This window comes from Glandiceps talaboti, chromosome 5, assembly GCF_964340395.1.
Source record: "Glandiceps talaboti chromosome 5, keGlaTala1.1, whole genome shotgun sequence".
In the NCBI taxonomy this organism is placed as follows: Eukaryota; Metazoa; Hemichordata; class Enteropneusta; family Spengelidae; genus Glandiceps; species Glandiceps talaboti.
Window position 1 is genome coordinate 14,887,164 of NC_135553.1, and position 27,995 is coordinate 14,915,158.

Here is a 27,995-nt window from a genome sequence, read left to right on the forward strand (position 1 = left end):
GGGCGAGTCAACATGTGAAATAAAGTCCCGAGAATGTTTGCTCACGTGACTGACAGTCAGCTGACAGTGACTCTCCACAGGCTGGAAATTGTTGAGTGACTGTCACACGTATGCGAATTTCCTTCGGAGAACGCTATATGTTTGCAGGGTTTTTTTTCGATGGATTGATAGCAGCACAACATGTGTATAAACCATTCACGTCATTTTGCCAAACGTTGCCGAAGTGGGATATCAGTCGTAAGTTAATTAGTTATCTGCTGAGCTAAAGTCAGCTGACCATATCAATATTTACGCTGTATCATCTGTCTGGTGACGAACAGTTAATTTCCTTGTACATATGGACTTGGATTTGAAGAGTTTTCCTTTCGTTATGCATTGGTTACTTTGATAGACCAAATTGAGAGTTCTATCTCCAATTTGCTGGGTTACGTCACTGTCAGAAGTAAGTGATTTCACCCCAAAGCCCGCGAAAAGTCCACACCTGTGCTGTGGCTATTTAATAACAAGCATAAACAATATTGACGTGTTCACTCCTATCCACACAAGTTCAGTATTAGCAAAATCAGAATTTGATGAAATGAATGCAATTATTTCACTGTGCCATTTCTGTGAGGTTCATGGACCTAGTGTAGTGTTCTGCACTCAACCATTCCAGGCTGAGCAGCAAGGGGGTGAAGAGCCCAATAACTGTGCTGCTGGTTGTGGTGATGGTGGTGGTGAGAGTGTATGGTATTATCATAAGGAAAGAAGACTGAAATCACCAACATGTGCATCAATGTCATCAACAACAAGTGACACCACGCCACCAACCAAGAAATCAGATACCTGTGAGGTACTTATACCCGTTATTATTCAATTTTTTTTTGTCATCCAGATGGAGACCAGAAAGAGAGTACATAAAAAATACACATGTACTCGATGTCTGATAGTCACAGGCACTTGGATTAATCTTTATTTTATTTTTAAAATACGTGAAGCACATAAAATAAAAAAAATTATATACAGATTGATTCAAGTGCCTGTGGTCCTACTTACAGACAGAGCAACTTGGGACTCAATTCTGATAATACACGTATTCTCCCATTGGAGAAGGAAGGGGGCAATGTGGTTATGTCAGAATCGAGACCTGACTTACTCTGTCCACAAGTAGGACTAGATGTCTGATAACCATACTTGTATGGCTGTAGTGTACTTGACTCTATATGTAATATTGACAGTTGTCATGAGGGAAAGGGTCGAGTGACTGTCAGAATTAAGTCATGGACACACAATCCATGCAAGCAGGGGTTAAATGTCTGCATGGATGTATAAGTGAGAATACATCCATGATGTCTGATAACTTTCGATATCAACCACTGAAATGCAATTTCATTTTAAACTTCTAGTGAGAGAGCTTTTAACTTAAAAGATATTGAACACCTTTCACTGTTCAGCTGAGTCTGTCTGTGTCATCAACATCCCCAAACTCCATAGTGACTAAAAAAATGGATGAAAACAATGCATTTTATCTTATTTAACATCTAAGTTTTTTTTTACCAAAATTAACTCACAAGGTATCCTTCCTCTCTAAACATGCTGTCAACTGTTTCTGCTTCATTTGGCCAAATCTGGGTCTGCCTTCTTGCAATCCTTACATGCAAAATGGCTGGAACTTCAGTAACCAGAATATGCCATATTTCTACACAAATAAATTGCCTGTATTCCATGATTCTGGAGAAATGTGTAACAGTAACGATATGGAAGAAATTTTTTTATATCAAAACACACATTAAAAGAGGATGAACTGAATACATTTTATTAGAACAAATAATTTGTGACCTTATCATAGTCAAATTGCTATGGTTTACTTATACACAAGCTTTCTTTTTTCCAATTTTGATTGAAGAAGAGAACTTGTGTATGAATCTTCGTGCATCCATGATGAATATACAAAGTACTTAGTTATGTACAAACAAATACTTCCTAGGGAGAAAGATGATTTAAAAAGATTGCATAGACAAAGACCCTGCTGACAATCAACTTCTCTTCTGTAATATTTAAGAAATATTGTAGAAATAAAAGTGTACAAATATGAAATTTTTTTGTGAATCTGTTGAATTTTTCAGGCATGTAGATCATTTTTACCAGGCCAGTCGTACTTCATCAGTAAAGATACCGATGCCAGAATAAACTACATGTCCAGCCAGTATCCTGACAATTCACGTCTGTACAGTCTAGTAAGACAGGCTTGTTTGAGAAGTCTTAGTTGTGAGGTAAGTTAATTACTCCACATTGTAGATTGTATACTAAAACAACTCACAAATCCCCATGTGATTTGATATGTATGAAATAGTACATGTATAGAAATAGTCATAATAATATGACATATCCACATGATGTGTAAGTGCAAGTAGGGTTTGTCGGTGGCCGAGTGGTTAAACCACTTGCTGCTTACCACTGCAGTCAGGGGTTCGAACCCATTCAGGGTTTGATTAAATTTACCATGCTGTAAAGTAAGAAGAGTGTCATTCTGTTTGACTCTACCATACAACACAGGTTTTCCCCATGTACTTCGGTTTCCTCTTGCACTAACATTGAACCTTAGGAGCCAGTAAATGGGACTAGCTCCCATTGGTTATCCGATAAATAAATAGATAAACAAATAAGTAAAGTATGGCATTCTCGGGGGTATTGCATGAGTACCTGCAGTGTTCTCAGCCTCCATACTCTTTGAGAGTGTAATGCAATAGACGCTTGCACGCCAAGTAAAGTTACTGAAATAAATGACTCCAACAGTTGTAGCACACCATGCTTGTGTTAATCAATCACATAATTTTGGGCAGTTTCATAATATCCTAATATGGTACATTTGTCATATCAGGATGCTATTTATACATTGTTTACATCTTATGAACAGTTGGGGTGAACTCATTTGCATGAACTACATTTGGTTTGTGATTACTTATTCTTCTAGAGGTGGTGAAGAATAACTTCACATTCCAAGCCACAGATAGTCTCTAGACTACATATACCATCTTCTATAATCTTAGAAGTTTAAATAAGACTCTGTCTTTTTCTACAGGTATGCCCAGGAAGAGAAGGGCCTATTTACTTTGGTGATGAACATGGCCATGTTTTAAGCCATACTTTCTTTATGAAAGACAGTCAGGCCAGAGGTCTGCAGAGATGGTACAGTATCATAGTAGTTATGATGGACAGAACATATTTACTGAACTCGTGGCCTTTTCTTGTGTCACACTTAAGACAACTCATTGATGACATGCAATCTAAAGCCGAGAAGGTGTACAAAGCTGAACAGGCAGAGACGCCTCAGAGAGCCAAACGTATCACCATGGAATTCATGACTCCCAAAAACTTCAGACGTCAACGCAGTGCAGGTGGTAAAGCTGCCAGGTCATTGGTGGATCTGACAAATGATAGAAACATTTTCAAATATTTGCACATGTCATTTGCATGGATTCTGAAAGCTTGCGGTAATCGACTGACTGAGAAGTTACTAGAGGGATCGCCGACTGAGGACGCTTTGATAGATCTGGAGAAACAGGAAGGTAAGAATTCATACATAGATTGGTACAAGACAGCACATAAGTAGACTCTTGTGTAATAATGCAGTAGTTTGTGATAACTGGGTAGAGTACTTTAATTTGTATTAAAGGGAATGTAGGCTGTGTAAGAGGTACACCATGATGGGGCGCCCTCACACATCGGTCAACCTCTTTCACAGCAGGCTGGTGAGGGCAGAGCTATGTGATGTATCTTACAGTCTAAGGGGAATAGCACTCAAGGAAATGAAGGCATGTTCATGAACAATGGGTGCTTGGAGAACCATTTCATGATTTAACATCACATAAATTCCGCAATACAGCGAAAAAGTACCAACAAAAACTATTCAGAATTATTTATCTATATGAAGGAGTCATGAATATGTACTGTTCATTCTTCTACCCTTCGGAGACAAATATTTCTCTGGTTCGAGCAAACATTTGAAGAATCTATATTGTATGTATGTAATATTGATTTCTCAATATGGCACACCACATCTGTTTACAAATATCTCAACTGATGTGATGAAATTATTTGTGAATAGACATACAAAAGGACAACATTTTCAGTGTGATTTTTTTCAATGATGTGCGCCCTCATGAGTTTAAACTTGAAGAAGCTATCTTTTGTGGTTTGGCCACTGAGGGCAGTATGACAGAGCTAGAAAGTGTGCCCTAGAAAGTATGCACGCTTTTGTGTTGGCATTATTGCAGATAAGCCCACCATAGTGGGAGACAAAACACTCAAGTTGAAACACAAAAGACTGATACTATCAACATATTTCTGTGACTTAGCAAGGTAAATATGTTGATATCGTTTGACGAAAGTTTTGAAACATTTAAAGCTGTGATTACAGAAAAAGGCAAACAAGTTAAGTTTAATTGGCTTGTAGCCCCGTTCACAGTCACTGCATGCTGTGATGGAGCTATAGTTTATAATTTAGAGTAGTTCTAACTCATTCAAGTCCTTTTCATTACTTTATTTGTCTGCGAAATCTAGTATTGATGCATTACAAAGTTTTTTGACCAGTAAGTTGGTTTATAGTAGGTATAAACTCACGAATACCTACAACTATTTTAAAGTAACTGAGTTAGTATAAAGTGTGACTATATACACATATATAGTATACTGTCATTTTTGAAATTTTACTAGATTTCTCCCTCTATGCTACCAAGTTCAACTAAATTATGAATTGTTTAGAACCAGATGAGATGGAATTTTATACTTTCAATTTTACAGTCTTTCAATTCAATTTGCTTACAATAGGGAAAAACTAGCGAAATTTGAAAAGGCAGTATATTTTTACCCCAAAACACACGTGTACTGCACAATACATGCAATGTGCTGCAGAAGAAATTTGTGCTTTAGGCCATGTGCAATGTCACTTGTCATAAATCGTATTCAACAATTTAATGGACTAATTGTAACATTCTTAACCATAACCAGAATTCCTTTTTTACCCTTTTTAGACTGAGACTTATAAAACTGCATTTTTTCGACTAAAACACACCCAAGTCTATTTCTGTGCATCTCCATCATGTGCTTGAACGTATAGAAATATTTGGTGGTCAAATCAACGATAATTTTCATCAAATCTGCTATTTTTTAATACTCGTTGTGTCAATCATCATCATGTGCTTGAACTTTTGCATCTGGTGGACGAAAATGACATGAATCTCTGAACTTTAGTTCAAAATGAAGCAATATCAATTTTTGGTGTCAAAATGTGCAGTGTCAAACAAGTTCATTAGTAACTATCACTAACTTTGGTGTGAATGTTTCAACTTCCAACAACCCCATACCAAGTACTTTTCCTGTTGAACACTTCTGAAAACATACTGGAAGTTCAAATAGTTTGGCTGTATGTAATTTTGTGAATTCATGAAATGTTTAATATTATAATGTCCTTCTGTAAAAATCCAAGATATTAGATCTTCAGAATTGTCCGAGTAACATGCAAATTTTTTGCTCACAGAGTCAAAAGATTTCTTTTGAATGTAAATCCCCAAGTTTTTGCGGACGTCTTTGTCAGCATTGTCAAGGGTGTACAACAATAGGACGTAACCACGTGTCTTGGAAGAGATGCCCCGGCGCCCCTGTCAAGGCAATGCTGACAAGATGTCAAAAAAAAATTTGGGGGATTTGCTTCTAAAAAATATGTTGATAAGAAATTTTCCTTTGATACCAGGAACCCAGGGTCTGTGAACATTCATGCAGTGATTGGAAATCATTGGCACTCTCTTGGGAACCTACCTGCAGGAACAGTTTATTTTGAGGGTTTTAAACTCTATTTCAAGAATTTCTGTTGTTGCAGAACTTTGTCTTGCAAATTCTTTGTTAGGTTAACAGAAAAGTAACTTCAATTGAAGCCCATCTAAACAAAAGTTAGTTTTTTTCTCGAGGCACTACTCATATGACATTATTCTTTATATTGTACATTGTCCCTTGCTTGGAGAAGACCATAGAACATTTTACTGTGTGTGTTCCACTAAAGGCCTACAAATCTCAGCGTAATCTTCCCTTCAGGCATTTAACTACTTTGTATATATTTTGTCTGTGTGGCTGAATGCCCGGAGTACAAAAAAAAACCGAGCCATTGTTCAGTTCTTTGATAATCGTACTAAATCCTTATGTAATTAAAACATTGAATCTACTGGAAATTCTCTCTGTTGATATTGTCGTCCATTTTAATGACAGCTATTTAACTGTCTTATGTGGATCTGCTGACACTTTTCAATTAAATTGTACACCAGAAATCTAATCCATTTTAATTTGGACAAATCTCCTGACAGTGTTTTTGTTACAGAAGTAGTCAGATTGTAGTCGTACAACAAAGATTTGTACGCACATCTGTTGAGTATCTGTCTTGTCTTTTTTCTCCAATTGACCGAAGTGCTTGTCCTGAAGACAGAGACATTCTAATGCCAGACCCAAGGAAAGGACTTCTCAGAAACCACTTCTCAAAAGTTGTTATATTTGGTGTGTAGGTACCTAGAGGGAAGGTGGTTCAGATTTGTTTATATTAATAATAGTAATAACAACATTAGTAATAACAATAAGTTATTAATCCAGAGAAAAATACATGAAACATCATTTATGTGAATGTTAACCATTTATATGCACAGCAGCAGGGTAATGACCTTTGACCGGACCAGTGTATCTACTGAACATTTCAGATTAAGAGCTGAAATTTATGTATACACATCTTCCACTCATTCAAGGGTGTTATTTATACCTTCAGGTTATTGGCCATGCATCAATATACTTGCTCCCTGATCGGAAAATCACTACCCCTAAGGATGCCTCTTTCCTGTCAGCTCAGGTCATCATGTTAGTTAGATATAAATGAATTATCCAGCGGTGCTACATATTTCAACAGTTTATTTATTGATATTCTGGGACAATCATTTTTGAAGATAAACAGCATGTTTTTTATGTCCAAACACACAAAATTGAGGCTACAAAAGTTATGCCGGTCAATAGCTTGTTGTCTAGTGACAGACAGAATTTTCATAAACTTGTTTACCTGTATATTATACATATAATTAGCTTTGATATAACTGTATACACAGAAATCATATACATGTGTGTCTAAAACACCATATTCTGGTTATCAGAAAGATAAAAGATTTCATGGTTTGGCCACTAGGAGTGCTGTTTTCAAACTGTTTTGGAACCAGAAACGAGCACTAGAATAGTTGAGTATTGTAATATAAAGACAACAGACATGAAGGTACCACTTATTTCTATGTTGTTGCTGTACTAGCTCTTTCATTAGCAACTACCAAAACCTTACCACTACCGTAATGGTCTTTATAAGAATGACTGAAGTTCTTTCACACACATTTTATTCCACTGCTTTTTGCAATGCCATTCAATCCGATGCCATGGCGAAACTACCCACATTTTGCCGAATCTTGGGCCTCTTCTTGCAACCCTTACATGTGAAATGGCTGGAACTTCAGTAACTGGAATATAGCATTAAAACTTATTAGCCCCAGCAGGCAGAGCCGGGGATGGAGGGGGGGGGGGGGGGTGTTGGGGGTGTTGTAATTTCTAAGAAGATATGTGTGTGCTACAACATCATAAGTCATTTTTTTCAAGGAGCTATATATCTAGGATTTGTAGAATTTTGTGTGATTGTGTATTTTTGTCTGCATAAAAGAAAATCGCTAGGAGCTATTCCCAGCACAAAGATTTACCCCCAAAAAATTGCTCATTAATGCATGTATAGTATTCCAAGTGAAAATCATACGTTCAAGGAACTGGATGTCAAATGTTATGACAGTCATGTTTTTAAATGCAAGAAATGACACCATTCAATCTTGTGAACTAGTTCAGTTCCCATGACTTGAAAGAAGGTAAAATAAAAATAGAAAAGAATGAAAAGCCCTGGACCTGGACAAGATTTTAAAGGACGTACAAATCTTCCATGGAATTAAGAAAACACTTGTTCCTTTGCTTTAGAATGCTATATGCTTTCAAACATCAACAGCCTGAAGCAGACCTTTCTCCTTTCACTATGCAGATGTGCTTATGTGTACTTCAGTGAGTAGGAAAGGGGTGGCTGACAAAAAAAAAGATGAGGGGGTAATTATTTTCCAACCAAGGAACAAGTGAATTGATGAATGGCCTATTACCGAAGGTATAAATAACACCCCTTGAATGAGTACTGGAAGATGTGTATACATAAAATTCAGCTCTTAATCTGAAATGTTCAGAGGTATACCTGGGAAAGAAAGAAAGAAAAGTACAATACTATTTACTTTAAATGCAGGGGTCCACAAAACAATGTCTGACTAGTCTTAAGTAGTAGGTCCTAGAAGTAGACAGGAATGAGTGCTTTACTTTCATTAAGCCGCCAATGTCAACCTGGTGTCACCTCATCTCCAGGTTCATAGCCCAACAATATGTTGTCTTTGCTCCATTTGCTACAGTTCTGCGTATGGCCCCTCCCCTCCCCTCCCCCCCCCCATCCAATCTCCTTGTTCCATTGAGCAAGACTTCCATAAATGGCAAAAACCCACTCACTGCATCACTACTTTCACCATGCCATGAGTGTGCTTTCACCATTGAGGGCGCACTGCACTGTACAAGTAGAATGGACTTCAGTATAGCAAATGGTCACAGTGATATACATGTATTATATGAACAGACAAATTTGGCAAAAGTAGCAAAGTTGTGAGAGACTCTGAGTCGAATGTACTGTAGGCTATGCAGCACTCTTGTGATAAATTCTGGAGTACAGTCTTCCATCATATTTCAGTAAGCTTTGGTAACAATTCTCATTTTTCATCATCCAAATTACCAGCTACAATTGAGCATGTATTGTATATGTTTTAAAGGTGCACTTCAGGTTAGGATTCAAATCTAAGTGTGCAACTCTAGTCGTTTGGCAGGACTTTAGAATACGATGGTCCACAACAAAACAATAATCTCATATAATGCTTTTTAAAAATAACACTAATGCAGTGACATAGTCCTTTAATAAAACTCCATGTTCTATGAATATGATGTGATGAAGCTGTCAGTGTTTCCAGGGCATAAAATTACTGTGTTTTGTAGTTTTTATTCGCTATTTTAAAAATCAACAACATGAATAATGCCAAAGGATTTTAAAAAATTTCAATCTTTGGGCAATCAAAAACAGTTCGTCTAAAAAAAAGAAGTTGCATATTTCATGGGGAAAGAAAATTATGATGAAATCAAGCCCTCTGGTATGATACTGTATGTGGCAGTTTGAATTTCCTACATTTGCATTTATTACCCACAATGCCCTTTATATAGCCCTGCTGTGTATTTAGAATGATTAGTATTGGAAGAAAGTTTATCTGGTGTTTATTGCACAGTAGGACAGGAGTGCTGCTAGATTCAAAGGCAACATTAGTTTCAAAACAAAGAATTGTCTTGTTAATTACCAAAACGAATTCTTTCTGTGAGGAGTTTAAGCACCCAGCATTCTTACACCATGACTGTACAGTGTACTATATCCAGCAATTCTATAGTATTCCTGTCCTTACAAAAATGACACTTACTAACATTTGCAATTTTGATTAGAGTTGACTGCAATCAGAGTACTGTTTTATCAGTAATTGGGCAATTAAAACTGGCTTTGAAGGTGCCAGGAAGTCTTCTCCTCCTAACAGTATTGAAACATATGGCCACTGCCTTTGATACAACTTACACAAATACACACATGGAACACACAATACTCTCGTCTGTACTAATGTACTACAGATGGCTTGGAGAACGTTACATTTTTCTTACATTCTGTGGTTAAGTGTACATGTATACGTTAAATAGCGATATGCAATAAGGAGAAGATTTTCTGGCACCTTCAAAAACCGTGTGATAATTGTCCACCACGGATAAAACGATATTCTGATCACAGTCATCTTCAGTGCACCTTCTAATGAATAACCTCAAATTAGTTGCGAGTCAAAATGATAGAAATTGGGGTTTCTTGTGAGTCACCCACTCCACAGTATTGAGGATAGAGATTACCAAAAAAACAAATATTGCTGGGTCACTAGAAGTTGCTGTGTGTCAGTGGTATGTTGGCTTAAAGACAGTGGTCATCTCTAAATTATTCAACACCACAAATGGTAGAATGAGTTTCAAATCACAAAAAGCATTGCAATATGAAGACATACAATCCATGTAATTACACTCTGTTAATTTGCCAAATAAAAACTAAACCAATGTCAAAAGTTCACCATTTTCTTTCCAAGAGAAACCAGCTTATTACCCAGGGACCTGAGTTCTGACAATTACAACTCATTATAATGGGTAAACAATTATAAGCCTAAACACAGATTGATGGTAATTGTTGTATAGCAGACCACCTCTATAGTCATTTACGTAAAAGTAGAACCCTTTTTCAGTTTGTGCAGTACAGTGGTCATCAGTGGTTCATACGTCAATGTTTGACTTTCTCACAGTCTTAGCACAGCTAATGACATGGAGTGTTTATCTTGGATGTTTTAGTTAATTACACACTCATGTCACAAAAAAGTTAATCAGGAAAGTGTAGAGGAGAATGGATGAATGGGATATGAGGCTCTTTCAGTATTATGTGTCGTAGGACTACACAGCAAATTGTTACCAGCTAAAGTTTTGTACAGTTATCAGTCCAGGCAGTAATCCAATCATACACTGTAAGATATGTCTTGTTGTTCAGCCCTCTCAGTCTTCTAAACCACTGTAAGATACATGGTACTAGTATATGTCATGGTGTTCAGCCCTATCAGTCTTCTAAACCACTGTAAGATACATCGTGTTGTTGTTGTTCACTTCCATCCCCAAAACAGTTTGCAAACAGCACCCCTAGTGGCCAAACTATGAAATGTGTTATCTCTGTGATAACCAGAATATGTTGTATTCAACTTCAGAATAAATGTGTCCTAATAACCAATCACAGACACAAAATTCATGTAGATGATAAAATACAGAAACTTGCCGATTCAACTGGAGGCTAATTGCAGAGCTGGGATCAGTGTCACAGATTGCTATAAAACTGGAAAGTAACTGGGAAGATGATAAAGAAGTGAGAAAATTTGTAAACTATTAAAAATGGTTGAACTTGTGCTCTGATGAAAGAGGTAATTCTCGCTACCTGAAATAGAATATTACTGCCTAGGGGCATCATAAAAATAATGAACATTCAATTTCTTGGTCAACACCATAACTTCTGCTCGACATGCTTCCCATGCATTACTATAGGAATGTGAAAAAATGTTGACCTTCATCTATTTTGACCGTCTAGCATGAAGGAAATGCTGGTGCAGGTAGCAAGAATTTTATGGCTATGCATGTCATGAAAGTGTTAACACAAAAATGAAAGTATTCAAAGAGTATCTGCACAGTATTGTCAGGTTTGTAAATTCTGTTTGAACAAGTATAATAATAATTTACATGCAGCCATATTTCAATGAAATTACTTGTCCTTCTTCAAAGTATAAATTACGGTGCCGGCATCCATACTTTGAACGTGCAGAGACGTTGAAGAGATATCTTACTTTGAAGAAGTACAAGTTATTTGTTTGAAATATGGCTGTTTGTAAATCAAAAATGGAAGAAGAAAAACAGCTTGTACAGGAATCCTAATACGAACATACATAGTGTTATCATTGTTTGAGATTAATATTTTATAAGGTACACATTATAAAAATTGAAATTTTTGTGTATTTGTCAAAGAATCTTATTTCTGTAGCCTTGAACATTTAGACCAGTAGACTGTTAGACATATGTCTTCTTATTCAACCCTATCAGGCTTCTCAACATAGTGTCACATGACACATCATATCTTTCAGACTATTTGACCAGTTAACAGGTAACTGAATTCTTTCATCAGCTTGTACATTTGGAAATAGGTAAACATTTAGATTTTGTTTCCGTGACGATAGTATATATATATTTGTTTGTCTGTGTTAACATTTATAAACTTGTCTGACAGCACAGCTGAATTGTGGACAACAAGGTTAAAGAATTTCTGTAGACTCAATCCACAGCTACTAAAAACAAGTCTCTTGTTAACAAAATGACCATAACCCACAGACTTGACTGTCTGGTTTGAAAGTATCATTCAGCAGAACAGCCCAGTCTAGTATACTGAGTCAGATAGGCACGTCTCAGGACTTAGAAAATGACCATAACCCAGCAAGGCTGTGTAGTAATTGCTAAGAAATACATGACATTGTTGTACTTCCAGATATTTAATCAGGAACAGTTTTCTCTCTGTGTGTGCCAGGTTCCATGTAGACATCCAGAGATTCTTTTCTGGTTTGTTGCTATGGATACTATGATGTCACTAGTCAAGAATGATAGCTTGTGCCTTCAAAGTGATAAGATCATCTTTTATTACGGTAGCATCTGTAGAAATGTTCACTTTTGAAAAAAATAAAAGGCTGTTCTTTCCTCCTTAGACATTTAATTGTTCAAGGAAAAGGTTAAAGCAGTAACCATTTATTGTAGGAAAGAAAAGATGGTGTCTGAAAGTTCTAAAGATCAGTAAGCCACTTTGATGTAATTTACACATGAAAGAAACTGAACAGTTCATTGATGGCAACAAATTAGAGTTTAATTGGAGAGATGTTTGTCAGACAGGATAAGGGATGGCGTTAAATGTTTTGTATTTTGTAGTAAGTTATATTAGTGTACAGAACATGTCACAGTGCCCTTTCTTATTAGCCAGACATCTGTCAGTATTAAAAGTCCTTAATTAAACTAGCAACAAATCAGGGACGATCGCACAATGTCACACATACAAGCTCAACAAGCGAACTTCATTCATTTAGGGAGGAGATGGTCTGGCGTCAATGCAATTGCTGAACTTCATTTTCATACTTATAAACAAATTTCATGCCTTCAATGATAACAGCTTCTGTATTTATTCCTGAGATGTTGACAAGTATATAAAATTTACTTCAAATGTAAAATACAGTGCTGGGTTTGTGGTATTATTTTGGTATGTTAACCATCATCTCAGTAAACCGGTTCTTAAGGTTGGAACTTCATTGATGTTTTTACATTGCATCGATTGTAGTGGTGTGACAGCTACATTTTGTATGATGGTTTACATCATATATAAATGTGTGATGTCACACTTGTGAATGTTCGTTTAGGGGGAGGGTGGAGGATGGAGGGGGTTTTGTCCTAAACGAATGATGTTCGTTTATTGAGCTTGTGCGACATTGTGCGATCATCCGTAGTCAGAGCAGGTACAACCCAATGTGTTGTGATACCAGTTTTATGCAAAAAGTATTACCCTTTCTGATACCAAGTTGCATTTAATTAGTCTAGCCAGGGCTCCCAGGGGAAGCTAGCCCTAGATCTAGTGTTTCATGGGCGACAAGAGTATGGAAGTTTTGAAGGTAGATACACCAGGTTGAAATGCTTCCAGTGTTGACTGCATAGTCTCTGTTACTTAACGCCAGTTTTGATTCACCTGACCCTTTCTCATACCACCACCGCATGAAAAGTATACCCTTTCTGATACCAACCAGCATAGAAAACCGACCCCTTTCACACAGACCCTCCCTGTATTGGCGTCTATGGGATGCCCCCCCCCCCCAACATTTTTATGATTACAGATAAAATAGTGTTTAAAAAAGCAAACAAACATGCCTTTTATGTCAACAATGAAACAATGACAGATGTATGTTATGTCAACCATTTCTTTTCTATTTATCACAATTTGCAGAGACTGAAGAAGGCTTCATTAAAATATCAACAAGACCTAAACCTGAAAAGACTCCAGGTATTGGAAGTACGCAGTTTATGGTTGGTGATGATGATGGTGATGATGAATGGAGAGGTCCAGACTGTGATGACAAGGATGATAGCCATGTACCAATATTTACAAGTCTAAGACATATGAGACAGGTTAGGGATGATCACTCAATGTCACACGAGCTCAATAAACAAACTTTGTGGGGGGGGGGGGGGGGGGCAAGATGTGTTATGTTAAGGCGATTGCTGAACTTCATTTTCACACTTCTAAGCAAATTTCGGAAATTGTCACACCTTCAATGATATCAGGTTCTGTATTTACGACCAAGATGGTGATAAGTTGATTAAAAATTTACTTCTAATGTGAGATACAGTGCTGTTTTGCTGGTGAGTATTTTAATGTGTTTACCAACACGTTTTTACATTGCATCAATCATAGTGATGTGACCGCTAAAATGTTCATCATGGTTTACATCATATAAATATATTGTTTTTGCATTTGTGAAGGTTTGTTTAGTGGGAGGGTAGGGGAGGGGTTTTTGTCCTAAATGAACAAAGTTTGTTTATTGAGCTTGTGAGACACTATGCGATTGTAACCTAGTTCATTAGATTATAAAATTCAAGCCACAATCAAGTGTCTGGTCGAAAAATACAAAGAAGTCATGTCAGAGTTATATGTACCACAACTGTGGAATTTTATCTAAATCACCGATATCAATGGTGGTGTCATTTATCAGTATCTTGTGTGATGTTTCGTTGGTTGTATGGTTTCCTAGCAACCTTGCTTCTCTGTAATTCTGTAGACAGAGATTACAATTAGATGCTTGTTCTCATTGACAGTTGTTAGGAGCCCCTGATTTCCAGGCTGTAGCTCACCATATCCTGATAGGAAACCAGGTTATTATAAGATGTGACCATAGAAAGACTGTGACATCAGCAGTGGAAGTTTTAAAGGTAAATACTACCATCAAAATTAGGAGAGTGTAGAGTTTCAGTTGGACATCACGATTTTTTTTTTACATCTCGCAAAAACTTTTTCTTTACGAATTACACAAACGTACGACAGACACTTGATAGCATGGAAGCATATGAAATGATACATTTCATCTCATTGTGAGCACAACTCATTATCACTGTCAGCTGAAACAGAAGATTCAAACAAAAAAAAAGTATTTATTTGTTCAAAGTGAGATCAAGTGTAACATTTTATGTGCATGTGCAATGTCAGTGTCTGTATTTTGTTTGTGTAATTCGTATTGAAACACCCTGTGTGAGACGTATAAAACATCGTGCTGGCAAATTAAAACTCTATACTCTCTTAATTTTGGTAGTAACATTTATAGTGTATTTTTTGGTCTCCCAGAATGCCTCACTTCCAATGTTACAGAAGGTCTGTTCTAAGCCAGATTTGACAATTTTCATAACTCTATTTCAGAGAGGTTGCATGATTGCAGAGTTTGTAAAAATGACTTTTCTGAGTCCCTAGGCATAAATAAAGAAATGCAACTAAGATAAAACCAGCCTCATTTTTATTCCCCTTCTAAATTGACAAAGAGAGGGCACCATTTGCTACATACCCCAGTTTCCTCCAAGGTCTATGTCCAAATCTAACCCACTGTCATCCAAATTTCTGGATTTTTACAGCAACTTCTTCCCTCTGGATGTGGTCGTATTATTCCATACAGCAACCAATATGAAGATTCCTGGAAGTGCAACTTCCTCGGATTATCACCGGGAACAGCTCTGCCAGACCATGTCACCTCATCTGAACTGTATGTACTCATAGATGTGGTGTCTCCAGCCAAGTCACCACCAGGACCGATGTTGGTGGATGTCTTACAGGATAGCCCTTGGAAGGGGTATGGCATTGTAGTTGGTTCAGGAGGTAGTCTTCCAGAAAGAGGTAAGAGAGATCAAAGCTGTGTAGCTCTGACGTTTCACAAACACATAGATACCATGCCCATGTAGCAGTAAGGTATATCTATATCATCTTGCTCTGGATATATAGTGAGCTCAGATATGGATAACATATTTCAATTTATAGCATTTTCAATTTATAAAACAACTTTATTTCATTTGCGACTGAATGTAAACGAACATATACCAAGTCCTTCTTTGTATTAAACTCAATAAATTATTTGTAAACATTTTCAAAAGGTGTAAAAAGTTTACAGTAACAAACTTTTTACACACTTGCTAGCTTTTTGGGATTTATTGATGTACCAACATGGACTTGGTGAATGTTCAGTGAGTCCAAGTTGGAAAACATGGTGTAACAAATGTCGTTATTCTTCTTTCAATTCAAAATCCAAAAGAAAAGCCCATTTGTCATCCATTTAGCCGAAAGACAAACACATTTTTGACCTGCATCAGTTGAATTTTTTCGTTCAGCACTCCAATTGCCATGGTCTTTCATCATCACCAATCAACCATTTTGTTTGGTCAGCTTGCTACACAAAGACATTGGTGCGTGTTTCTTGTACTTGTCACACTTTGCAAACATTCTTACACACTACAAGAAGACTTACATGAAATGTTGACTTTTACAATTTGTAACATTTACCGGAACTGAGTTTTCTGGTATTTGGTGGTAAATGACCAAAATGTCAGAGCTGAGTTTACTTGTGAGTAATTTACTGCATGCTTACAAGCCAAGTCAAATGTTGTGTAACGCCTTTAGTATCAAAAGAAGTGTTCGGAGTGAAAAGACTGATTTCACATTCTTACAGTTTTGTATTCTTGTGAATGACATCTCTCTCGGCCCCCCATTCAGTTGCAGTGAAAAATTGATCACACAGATGGTTGCTTTTACGACAGGAGACCTGTTTTTCAAGAGTGCAAGGTTCAGTTGATACAAGTTAATGGCATTGTATAGGACTAAGGTATATATCATTTTAAAGTGTATATAGATTTACTGCTTAGGACTGTCTCCTCAAAAGTATCAAACGAAGCCCTTGAAAGTTTAATGTCCCTGCATGGATTATTTATTATTTTATGGGCACTTGGTGTTCACCTCAATTTGAGTTTAGTTCAAGTCTGTATGATATAGTATAGATGAGATATGCTTCTACTACTAGTACAAGCACATTTAGGTCAGAAGATCTCTTTAGAAATAGTGTGTCAATTAATAAGTCTCATGAAAGTATAGGAAGTTCATGACACCATGTTTGATTACTAAAAAATAAGAATTTAGTCAAGAAATTAGTACTAATATATTCTTGTACCATGACCAAGGTTCTTATTACTTACGAGTAACGATTTGCCAGTTCAGGTCGATAGGGTTTGACAAACTGTCTGTTTGCTGCTTTTACTGTTAAGTGGCATAGTGGCAATGATGTGATTGTGGAGATGATGTAAGGCAAATTAGAGAATCTCTCCACATCAGAAGACAAGGGGGCAACACCATGAACAGGGACAGAGGGGGCATACAAATTACATCTTCATGTCATCGCCACTACATCACCTAAGGGTAAATCCAGGAAACAGACAGTTTTGACAAAGCCTATTGACCTGAACAGGTGAAAAGTTTAATACTTGTAAGTAATGAGAACGCTTGGTCCCCGGGGCTTGGTCGTGGTACAGGAATGTATTATTACTATGTTTTACCAACCTGATGAACGTGTTTAAAGATGGTCCAAAAATTGTTATCATATGGAGACATGTGTCTTCTGAGTTGTTGATGTCATAATACAACTATTGCAAACATCATTTTACGTACATGAAGCCATAGGAATAACATTTTAGCAGGATTTTTAATTTCATACTTTTCCACTCTTCCGGTTACATCTTTGTTATCTTTATGAACTTCACACACACACACACACACACACACACACACACACACACACACACACACACACACACACACACACACACACACACACACATACACACACACACACACACACACATAGACACACACAGTGAGAATAGTATCAATGAAGTATAACTATGAAAATTAATTATAAAATATATTTGTTTTATGATAATTATTATTAGTAATTAGAACAAAGTAATATTAAAAATAGGATGATAAAGTCTTTAAACTTTTACTGTTACTTTGTTCAAGAAAACTCCAAACTATTCTCAGTTAAAGTCAACTGACAAGTCAATTTAGAATCCAACATGGCCGCTGAATACTGTGTTAATAACTCTATGGGAAAAATAAATGATTGATGATTTGAAAATCCCCCCCTCTCCCCATTTCTTTTATTATTTCAAAAGGGGCCCAAACAAACTTTCATATGGTAAAGTTTTGAGCGAATTGACAAACTTTGATTTTCAGCAAAAATATGTCCCTAAAGTGCATTCTGCCTTCGGATCCAAGCTCCCTCCCATGTTGATAATTGATGGTACCAATTAATTGTACACGTCAAGCTGTATTTTCAGCAAAACAGAAGGTCATGGCGCCAAGGAAGATTATCACAAGGACGTTGATAATTATAACATGGAGTATTATGTAGTTGTGACTCATTACTAAGGCACAATTTAGTCCTCAATATTATTATTCAGGAATTTAGAATCGTTTTCCAAAATGATCATACCACCTAAGAAGAGAGCTAATGAACTATTTAACTGGATAAAGCTAATTAGCTAATTAATTGGGATGAAAAACAATAGACACGTATTTGGTGCTTTGTTTGAAATCCTGCAATTATTCTGTGTCTGTTGTCTACAGACAAACCATGGTGAAGTCATAGCTGTAGGGTGCCTACAGCAACAGGTTACTGACTCAGAAGCAGAATTTTGCAGCCCCCGGTCACTTTTGTTCATGCTGAGGGTCACCCATTGTGAGCATATCTTGTTAGCTAGGGTGCTTGTGAGAGGAGAGTGTAAAAAGCCTTGGGGGTAGTCGTTACAATTCCAAATAACGACCAACGCACCCTTGAATTAGATGTGCTGCCTCCTCCATGGAAGTCTCAATCATTAATTTCAGACAACATTAAATTTATAGCCCCCAGCCACGCATGGCGAGACCTATCAGTTCACTCTCAATTATACATATTTGGATCTGAATATGCACTCCGTCCATCCACAGGTAACTAACTTCTCCTGGTCAACATGCACTGAAGATAAAATGTGTAGCTGGGGAGAAAGAATTTAAGTTTTAAGGACCCTTGTTCATTCATTGCACTGATTCATGTGATTCCCATAGCATCGCTGAATACCTTGTCACAGTTAGATCCATTTCCAAGGTTAGCCTTTATTTGTGTTTGTCCCTGAGTATGACCTCAAAGATATGAGAAATATAAGCTCAGAATTATACCTCAGGTGTTGGAATTGAATCTCGATGTACAAGTGTCCTTGGAAGCCTATAAACACTTGCAGTTATTCATATGCAAATGAACATTGTCCTGGAGTCTGTTCTGAATAAACACCTCTGACACCTGTAAGTCAGAAAATATAGTATGCCATTCTGATAGAGCACAGGTTGATGTTGTCCCCCACAGTGGTGATAGATAGAAGTTGTCAAAGCCATTCTGATATCAGTCATTACAGTAAAATCGATAGAGTAGCCAGTCTGGAATCTACAGGTTGCAGGTCGCACCTTGTCATTGCCATTTGTTTCTGAATAGCTTAATCCTTAGGCCAACCATGATTGTCCCTCGGTCAACCCAGTTGTATAGCTGGGGACCTGGTAGGATAGAGATTGCAATGTGAATGCTTTAATCCTATGCATTAACAGAGACTGAAATGGATTACTAGTATATGCTCCCAGGGAGTTGAATTATCAAATGGCTATTGTATCACATAGGGTAATGATTGACAGTGCCTTGAGGTCACTGCAGAAGAGGCGAATTCTAAATAGTTTTATTATTATGATAATAGCTATGCTGTCATCACTATTACAAACTGTCCATTCAGTGATTTGTTAAGGTTATTGAACCCCAGCAACAGAAAGGAGAAAGGGGTGAAAGTTGCAGTGTTTGCTATATGACCTATCATGTACAGTCATGATGGTTGAATGGTTAGAGTGTCCAGCTCGGAATCTGCAGGTTGGAGGTTCAAACCCCATCGCTGTCATTTGTTCCTGAATGGCTAAAGTCCTTGGGCAAGATTTGAACTATGATTCTGCCCCAATCAACCCAGCTGTATGATTGGGAACCTGTTAGGATAGAGGTTGCAATGTGAATGCTTTAATCCTATGTGCTAACAGTGGCTACAATTGATTGTATACTCCCCAGGGAGTTGAGGAAGTATAAAGGGCCATTGTGTCACTGAAGATCCGTGCCAGGGGTAATAATTGTAAAGCGCTTTGAGCACAGAGTGGGAAAGCGCTATATAAAAACTAACATTAGTATTATTATTGCCAAAATTTTGTTTTGGAACCCTGGTAAATTGACAAGGGACCCTGGTAGACTTTACCTACTTTAATACAGCCCTTTGTGAAAACACAGCCAATACCCATTTTCATGCAAGCTGACAAATAAGATAAATACATTTTACAATTTCTTGATATATGAAAGATTTCTTTACCTAGTTGACCCATAGACCCTACGTGTAAGGTCTATGGTTGACCTAAACTGTATGCTGCCAATTAGATGTTATTCTCAAATTTTTTTCTTCATTCAGCCAAGGAAAATATGAGTGACCTAAGTAATATTCTGATAGGACCTGTTTATCCTTTACCCTGAGAAAGTACCACTAACTATAAACCAAGTATTTCTTCCAACCCATGATTTTAAATTTATGCTGGAGATCCAAAATAGAACAAGAAGATTGACTTATTCTGAGTACCTATAATAGTAATTTACCTTATGCTAGAGAGTCAAAATAGAACAAGAAGATTGACTTATTCTGAGTACCTATAATAGTAATTTACCTTATGCTAGAGAGTCAAAATAGAACAAGAAGATTGACTTATTCTGAGTACCTATAATAGTAATTTACCTTATGCTAGAGAGTCAAAATAGAACAAGAAGGTTGACTTATTCTCTTGGATGCCTAAAGTTATGCATGTGTAGCACATGGAAGTGATAAGGTCACCAAGATATCTAATGATAGTTATTGTTATGACATACCTAGGTGGTAAAATTATATTTTTATGACCTACCTAGGTGGTAAAATTATATTTATGACATACCTAGGTGGTAAGATTATATTCAGGTAACAAGACTTGTCAGACCATGTCCTTTGTAACCCGAGCGCTTGTAATAAATCTTAAGTTAGTATCGTCTTCTTACCATGGGGTCAATATAAGAGAGGTGTCAGTGTTCTAATTACTGTATATATAGTTATTCTATGCTTTCGTTTACTTGCAAATATATGAATTCCAGACCCCTCACCAGCATTTAACTCAATTCCACTGGCCCACAATACATGTATGCCAGACCCCTATCCAACCTCTATCCCAGTGACAATGACACCAAATACATGAATTAAGTTCTCGAACCCTTCCTTATAGCCCGTCCCACTCCTACTGACCGTAAATACATGTATTCCAGACCTCTATCCCAATCCCACTGACTTCAAATACATATATTCCAGACCTCTATCCAACCTCTATCCCAATGTGTTACAATACACAGCAGGAAAACCACTCCCCTGTTGTTTTATAATACCACAGACACACAAATTCATAACTTACTCAGCTACAGAGTCATTCTGTAACTGTCCTTTCCAAGACCACTTTGCTGTATTAAGCCTTGCAAATTAACATTGAATAGTGAAATGATTTCATGTATTCATTGTTGTTACAACTTGGTTAAATCCATACCTTGGTAATTGTTACAGTTCATCCATGTCTTATCCCAGCTTATTTCATCAATAGACCTGAACTCTAACTAAAACTAGGATCAGTAAATATAGTTTGTTGGCTAATTACATCAATTAGTATTTTCCAATGCTATGTGATTCTCTCATTGAGTGGCTATCATTATGAAGTGGTTTTTGAAGGTAAAGATTAACTCCTACATGCTTCCATGTTTGGATTTATGCTATGAAGGTATCAATCAATCAATCAAGGTTTTGTTGAGATAAGATGTTCTCAGTCTGACAAAGAAGAAAACAGTTGACGTTTTGCAAATAACCTTTCCAAGAGCTCAATCCTTACACTAATGAAAGTGTTGGGAAAATATTATGATTTTGAAAGGACTGATGATGATGAAAAGAACAATATAGCAGTTAGTGTGCGCTATAGTTAGAAGCACCTCTAGAATGGCACATAACCACTAGATGATGGATAATGAATGGAATTGTTAAATTCCTTTTTGGTTCCAGTGTGCCAAGATGGAATATGATTTGTTCCTCCTTCTGCCAAAAAAGATCATCTCCAGAAATCTTACGAACACCTGAAATAGAAATATCAGAAATACTACGGCCATTGTTGTTAAAATATACAGTAACTGAATAAAGTCTGCTTCCATGTCATGTATACAGTATAGCGAAGATGTTCTGCAAAGTGATCAAAATGTCTCACATTTGAAATTACATACAACATACCAAGGTTTTATTCGTGTTGTAAGATATTAATTGTTTAATATAGATTTTACCTTCCCCATGTGTTGCTGTTAAGTGAAGCGGATACTGCATTGCCCAGCTGTGAGAAATGTAATCAACCTAAGGAGGCTCAGTGAGGCCTATGTAGCAAGTGTTTTCAAGTTGCTTGTATCATGAATCGTGATTAAGCCGTATACAGAGTAACAAAAAAATGAAATCAAGGTGGCCCAGAGAACAGTTCATTCAAATTAAGTTTATTATTTCTTTGTTTGTTGTTTATTCTATTTCTCAGCTCCAGCAATTCTATGCAGAATAGATTTGGCGTTGTCCAATCACAATTTGACGGAAGAGGTTGTGCATGCATTCCTAGTAGCCATGAAGGAGGAATGGATGAAGTAAGTATGGGAATCATGATGGAATATTGTATTCCTTTATTTTCACCTATGTGTGCAGAGTTCAGTGTTCAATGCGTTAGTCACACAGAAGTAAAGTATTTTAGGGGATGTGTCATCCATGAAGACTTGTTTGATACAAAGTAATGCAATCACTTGGCACACACACAGGCGCACACACACACACACACACACACACACACACACACACACACACACACACACACACACACACACGATTACCGTGTTGTACAGATGCATAGGTTTTCATGCTTTACTATTACATTAATATCTATTGATATGATTACTTGTTAAAGTACAACATGTTTCAGAAATAAACTCTTTCAATTTTTGCTGTTGCTTTGTTTTAAAAAACTCCAACCTATTCTCAGTTAAAATCGATAAAAAGATCTGGGGTCACTATACACTTTTATGGAATAGAGGTCAAAATTAGATCAAAACATTTGAATCCAATATGGCTGCCAGATACTGTGTTAAAAAACAAGATGGTGACCCTCCAAATTTCGTTTATTATTACAAAAGGACCAGGAATAAGCTTTCATATAGCAAAGATTAGAGAAAGAATTGAAGAACTTTGATTTTGAAGGAAATCAGCCCTCAGGGCACATTCTACCTGATGTGTGTAATGGGTACAAACAACAACACATCTATCAGTCTACTTTTCATAAACGTTTCTTCACACTGTAAGAGTTGCTTCATTCACCAACCAATGTCTGCCTCTAGTCGCAGACAGACAGTAAATAAAAACTTGTAGACAGTAAACCATATATATGTCAGTCAGTTTCCTCATGACCTCCCAAGTGATATGTTATCCCTGTAAACAGTCTAGTTTAATATTACATGAGCACTGTCACCAGAGAATGTCTGTGTATATGCTTCGTTTGGTATTCAGTGTGTAAAGTCTGCAATCCATGCTTACGTCGGAGCTTTTGACGATCTACGCAGCAAAGATTTTTTTTTAAACTTTGTTGATGACGAGTGTTCACAAGACAACAATACTTTTAGAACCATGTAGATGTGGCGTGTGTGTGTTTGGTTTATGGCATTCCTAGAAATCTTTGTTACTTTCCAAATGTGTTGTATCAGCCATGCCACTACAAAATGGGTGAATGTGTCAAAATCTCAAAATCACGTCTGTAATCCGCAGTAGTTGTTTTTCTCCCCTAAGATTTCGTATTGATTAAAAGAGGGTATTCCCAGAACTATTTTAAGGGACCAACTGTCCGCTTCAGGAGAAGAAACAAAACCATTCATCGTCTGTAGTCATCTGTCCGAAGGTGGTACAACGCAGAAAATGACAAGTGACTGTCACATAGTATTAGATAACAAAAAAAAAAAAACCCTAACCTATGAACTAAAGATGAAAATAAACCGCTCCTAGGTGTAACCATAGATCTTGGAGAGTCACCTCTATGATGTAACCTACATGTTGTAAACATTCAATTGTGAAACGTTTTTCTTGATAGCTATTGTGTGAAACTTTTAATGTGTGTGTGTACATTGAGATGATCATTAAGATAGCAGATAGACAGTAGAACTATGATTACATAGAATTAGCCTACACTTGACAGGTTTCGGGAAATATTTGTTAAGATAAAACGGCTCTTTCCAAGACTGAGTGAATGTCTTTTGTACGACAACACTCACTTATATAATTTGGAATAGGTTCAGTTCATCTACATCAACAACCTCTTTTTAGGAATAGGATATCAGTAGCTGTTGTCAATCGTAGATATGAAGATGTTACTGATTTCAGTCGTATTTTTTCAGTGTAGGTGAGACCGATACTAGTCTTGATACCACATACTGCCACAAGTGTTAATTCTGAAGTTCGTCTCTTTCGCAAACTCGGAAGCCAGGGCCATATTTTTTTCCCGATTACACAACGAGGGGCACCTCGATCTAAGTTAAGTATCGCCGTAAAGGGGCTAGTGCTTTATGACGATGATCTCCCGTCGCATAAATGTCCTATTCCCACTAGATCAGCAAATGTGTTCCTAATTATTAGTAGATTCTGATAGCCAATTCCAAATCAAAACAACAAAGTGTTTTAAAGTTGTCACAATATGGCCGTAAAATGTCTGACCCATATTGCACCCAGCAGTCATAAAAGTGTCGTTTGTTTTAGTACTGTTAAGAAAACAGTATTGTAAACTTCAGTCAAGCCGACAACACTCACCAATTAGAGTTTTTTTATTCTCTCTATTCTATTCACAGCAAGGTGAAAGCCCTCTTTAAGTTCTCGAAAGCTGGTACAGCAAGTAAAGACGACACCGACAGGTTACTCAAAGTGCTTGGAGCTAAGGAAGAAGACGAACAGATGTTGAAGTTTTGGATGACAGGACTAAGTGCCCTGCATCGTTCCCATTTACTGACTTCATCACTTGAGACCTCTTCTCCTTGATCTCTGCCTGTATATAACAAATCCACAGACAAAACGGAACTGAGATAGACACTACCAGTGTTGTACCACGATCTACAAAACACATAAAGAGTTTTAGTGGGAAAATTATTGTCTTTTCTGGGTCACCGACATATTGATTAATGGTAAAAAACCAGCCCCCACCATACCCGCCGCTGTTTTTTCATGGTCCGTTATCAGCTACTAACACCGTTATACTATTAATGAAGGTGTATTTATTTAATCGAGATAGTATATATATATATTACTTTATAAAATTACTAACATAAATTGATAGTTTTAAGTCACATGGGAATATCTAACAGATTTTCCATCGCCCAAAATACTGAACCTTAAAGTTCGTTTCTAAATCGTTGACTTGTGTGACCCAGTGACGCATGAAGCCGAACGTATAATCTGTATGGATCTCGACGGCCAAGAACTGTACCGTTACACCGACGTGTCAGCCTCTGTTACTTGACATGAAAAAAAAGGGTGAAGCTTGCCACTTTTTCAACAGTTTGGGCTAGGTTAAACACATAGTTTGGACGAGGTCTGTCCTGTAGTAGAGCAGATAAGCGAATGTTATATTTTCGGATTGTGGTACTGCTTACACCGAGAAGCTCAACGGCACGGTGTGTTGAGGCTGACTGTGTGAAAATCTTGAATTTTATTGATGGATATTATCAATCAGAAAGTAAATGAACCTTAAAGGAGTGAGAGTGGCCAAGGCGTGTTCTTTCCCACACTTGTAACGAACCAACAAGGGACCGTTGTTCTATTCACCAAGTCCATCGTTTATTTTCTACCTTTGTCTCGTGCTCCTTTTTCAGAATCGATTCATTCATCTGTGTGTATTCATCGAATATCGTAAATTTCACAGTGTTGACTGATAAATCGTCTTCTCACCATATAACGATCATTTGAATACTGCTATAGTAGTATTTAATTGTTTATATGAACTTACCTGAATGCAGTAGACAACCGAGACATAACCAATACCCCAGCCGACGACGGGTTTCTCCTTTCTCATATACAATGTCTGAAAGCCGTCACAGTGTCTCACGAAGATTGCTCGGTTTACAAATTGCGCCAATAATATTTTGAACTGTGACAGATATTTTTGTTGTTGTTTTCATGTAACTTGAACCTGTATATAATCTTGCTAATGTATTGTATTAGACAGGAATAAACGAAATACTCTCAGAAAATAAACGAGCCTAAACCTACGATTTTTTATTGTAAAACCTTGTGAGAGTGTTTTTGTTTTGTTTGTTTGTCATCGTAATGATGAGACGGTCGGTGAAAAAAACAACGAAAAAGTTTGTGTATCATGTTGGTGATGCTTTCAATTCAAAGTCGTACTTTTAAAAGTCAGGATGTCTCAGAAATATTGGTGAGATACTGCGATTTGTGAAGTTTTAAAGGTGCCTATGATAACGACAATTTTGTCCTTTTTTGCGTCGCCATCTTACTATCAGTTACGTTGTTTTTTCCTGTCCCACCACAGGAGGCGTTGTTTTTTTGATATTTTGGTAGGATTTTAATACAGGGACAGTAGAGTCATTAGAAACTGACAAATAAACAAATGATCATATTCCTTCTGATGTGTGATTACGACAGACTAGTACTATTGAAACAAATTGAAATCGGTAAAAATAAAGTTAGGCCTACTTTCAAATTGATAATGTAATGTAACCACTGCATGTGTACTGTTGCACTCAGAGCGTATTTTTGCGACATATTCTTTCATTTCTGGCTGCCAGGCGAAATTTATTCATTTTTCAGGTCATGGGTCCTAATCTAAATGCACGCAGGTGTGTTACCAACAGCCTTTAGGTTAGTTTTCGTGACGGGCGTATTTAGATAACAGATTGAAAATGACAATATTACTTGTATTTTACCTTTTAAATCAGTATTAGTTCTAGCACAGTGAATGTAGATTGCAATGACACTTTTATGTTTTTAACAAGAAAACCTTGGTAGCTTACTTCTGAGTTGACTATATCAAATACTGTGAAGCTGGAATTGTCCAATTGAATGTGATGATAACGATACGGCGTGTACTGATTATTACGGGGTGATGTTAGGAAAATCAAACGGGAAGGGGAATAGTTTAGGAGGGGAGTCATTACTTTGAAACTATCAATAATTTATACAACGGAACATTGAATACAAGGGAATGTTAATATCCGAATTGTATAATATTGACAAGTGCGTTTATCAATTGAATATTACAAAGTACTGAAATATGGACACTAATGAAAAAGATAAACTCAATGATGGAGTCAATAAAAAAAACACAAAAGTTAGGTTGTCGGATCAATGTTTTATTGAGCATTATTAGTACATAGTAAAAATTGGCCCGTGAACGGAAAACTCAATCTTAACTGTTGTATATCAGTACTTCTCTGTTCGACTTAATTGCGTTTCATAAATTTATGATGGTAAACTTTAAGGACATACACTTTGTTTTGTCCAAAAATATTTCAGGATGACCTCCCTCCCTCCCCTCCCCATATATACATGTATGTGTGTGTGTGTGTGTGTGTGTGTGTTCATGTGCAGAAGGCCTAACAAAAAGATTATTGTTCCGATTACGCTCAATTTTAGAATAGGTGGGGTAGGTAGATTTGTTTTATTTTTCATATGCGAGTGTCTAGTAGACGTAGTTTGTCCACCTGAATGTGTTCCGTTGTTTCCCATATAGTCTCTGTGTTATTGGTTTCTTCTCATCAGATGTACAGCCATTACAGAATGGAAGAACAGTTTTATATTTATTGTCTTTTAAAGTTGATGTCAATTTCCGCATTCCCATTTACTATTTCTTGCGAGACTTCACAAATACGTAAAAAAAATCAGGGTCTAAATGGGGTCGGGTAACCGGAACCAAACGATTTTTAGGCCTAAATAAGTAAATAAATAAATACAAAATTAAAATTAAAATTGAAATAATAAAATTTAACTTA

General features: G+C 36.9%; 1 protein-coding gene across 2 annotated transcripts; it reads left to right on the forward strand.

The window, feature by feature from the left end:
* The first annotated feature begins 70 nt into the window (after positions 1-70).
* LOC144435232 (folliculin-like) lies at positions 71-26,241 on the forward strand. Of its 2 annotated transcripts, none has more exons than XM_078123814.1 (9): positions 71-237; positions 614-832; positions 2,106-2,252; positions 3,062-3,548; positions 13,745-13,926; positions 14,614-14,727; positions 15,418-15,676; positions 22,505-22,607; positions 24,843-26,241. In XM_078123814.1, exons 1-9 carry the CDS (start codon positions 181-183, stop codon positions 25,027-25,029), a joined length of 1,755 nt encoding a protein of 584 aa, XP_077979940.1. In that variant the 5' UTR covers positions 71-180; the 3' UTR covers positions 25,030-26,241. The 2 variants fall into 2 exon arrangements, with proteins under 2 accessions (XP_077979940.1, XP_077979941.1); XM_078123815.1 differs by having other exon boundaries at positions 656-832.
* Positions 26,242-27,995: the final 1,754 nt, after the last annotated feature.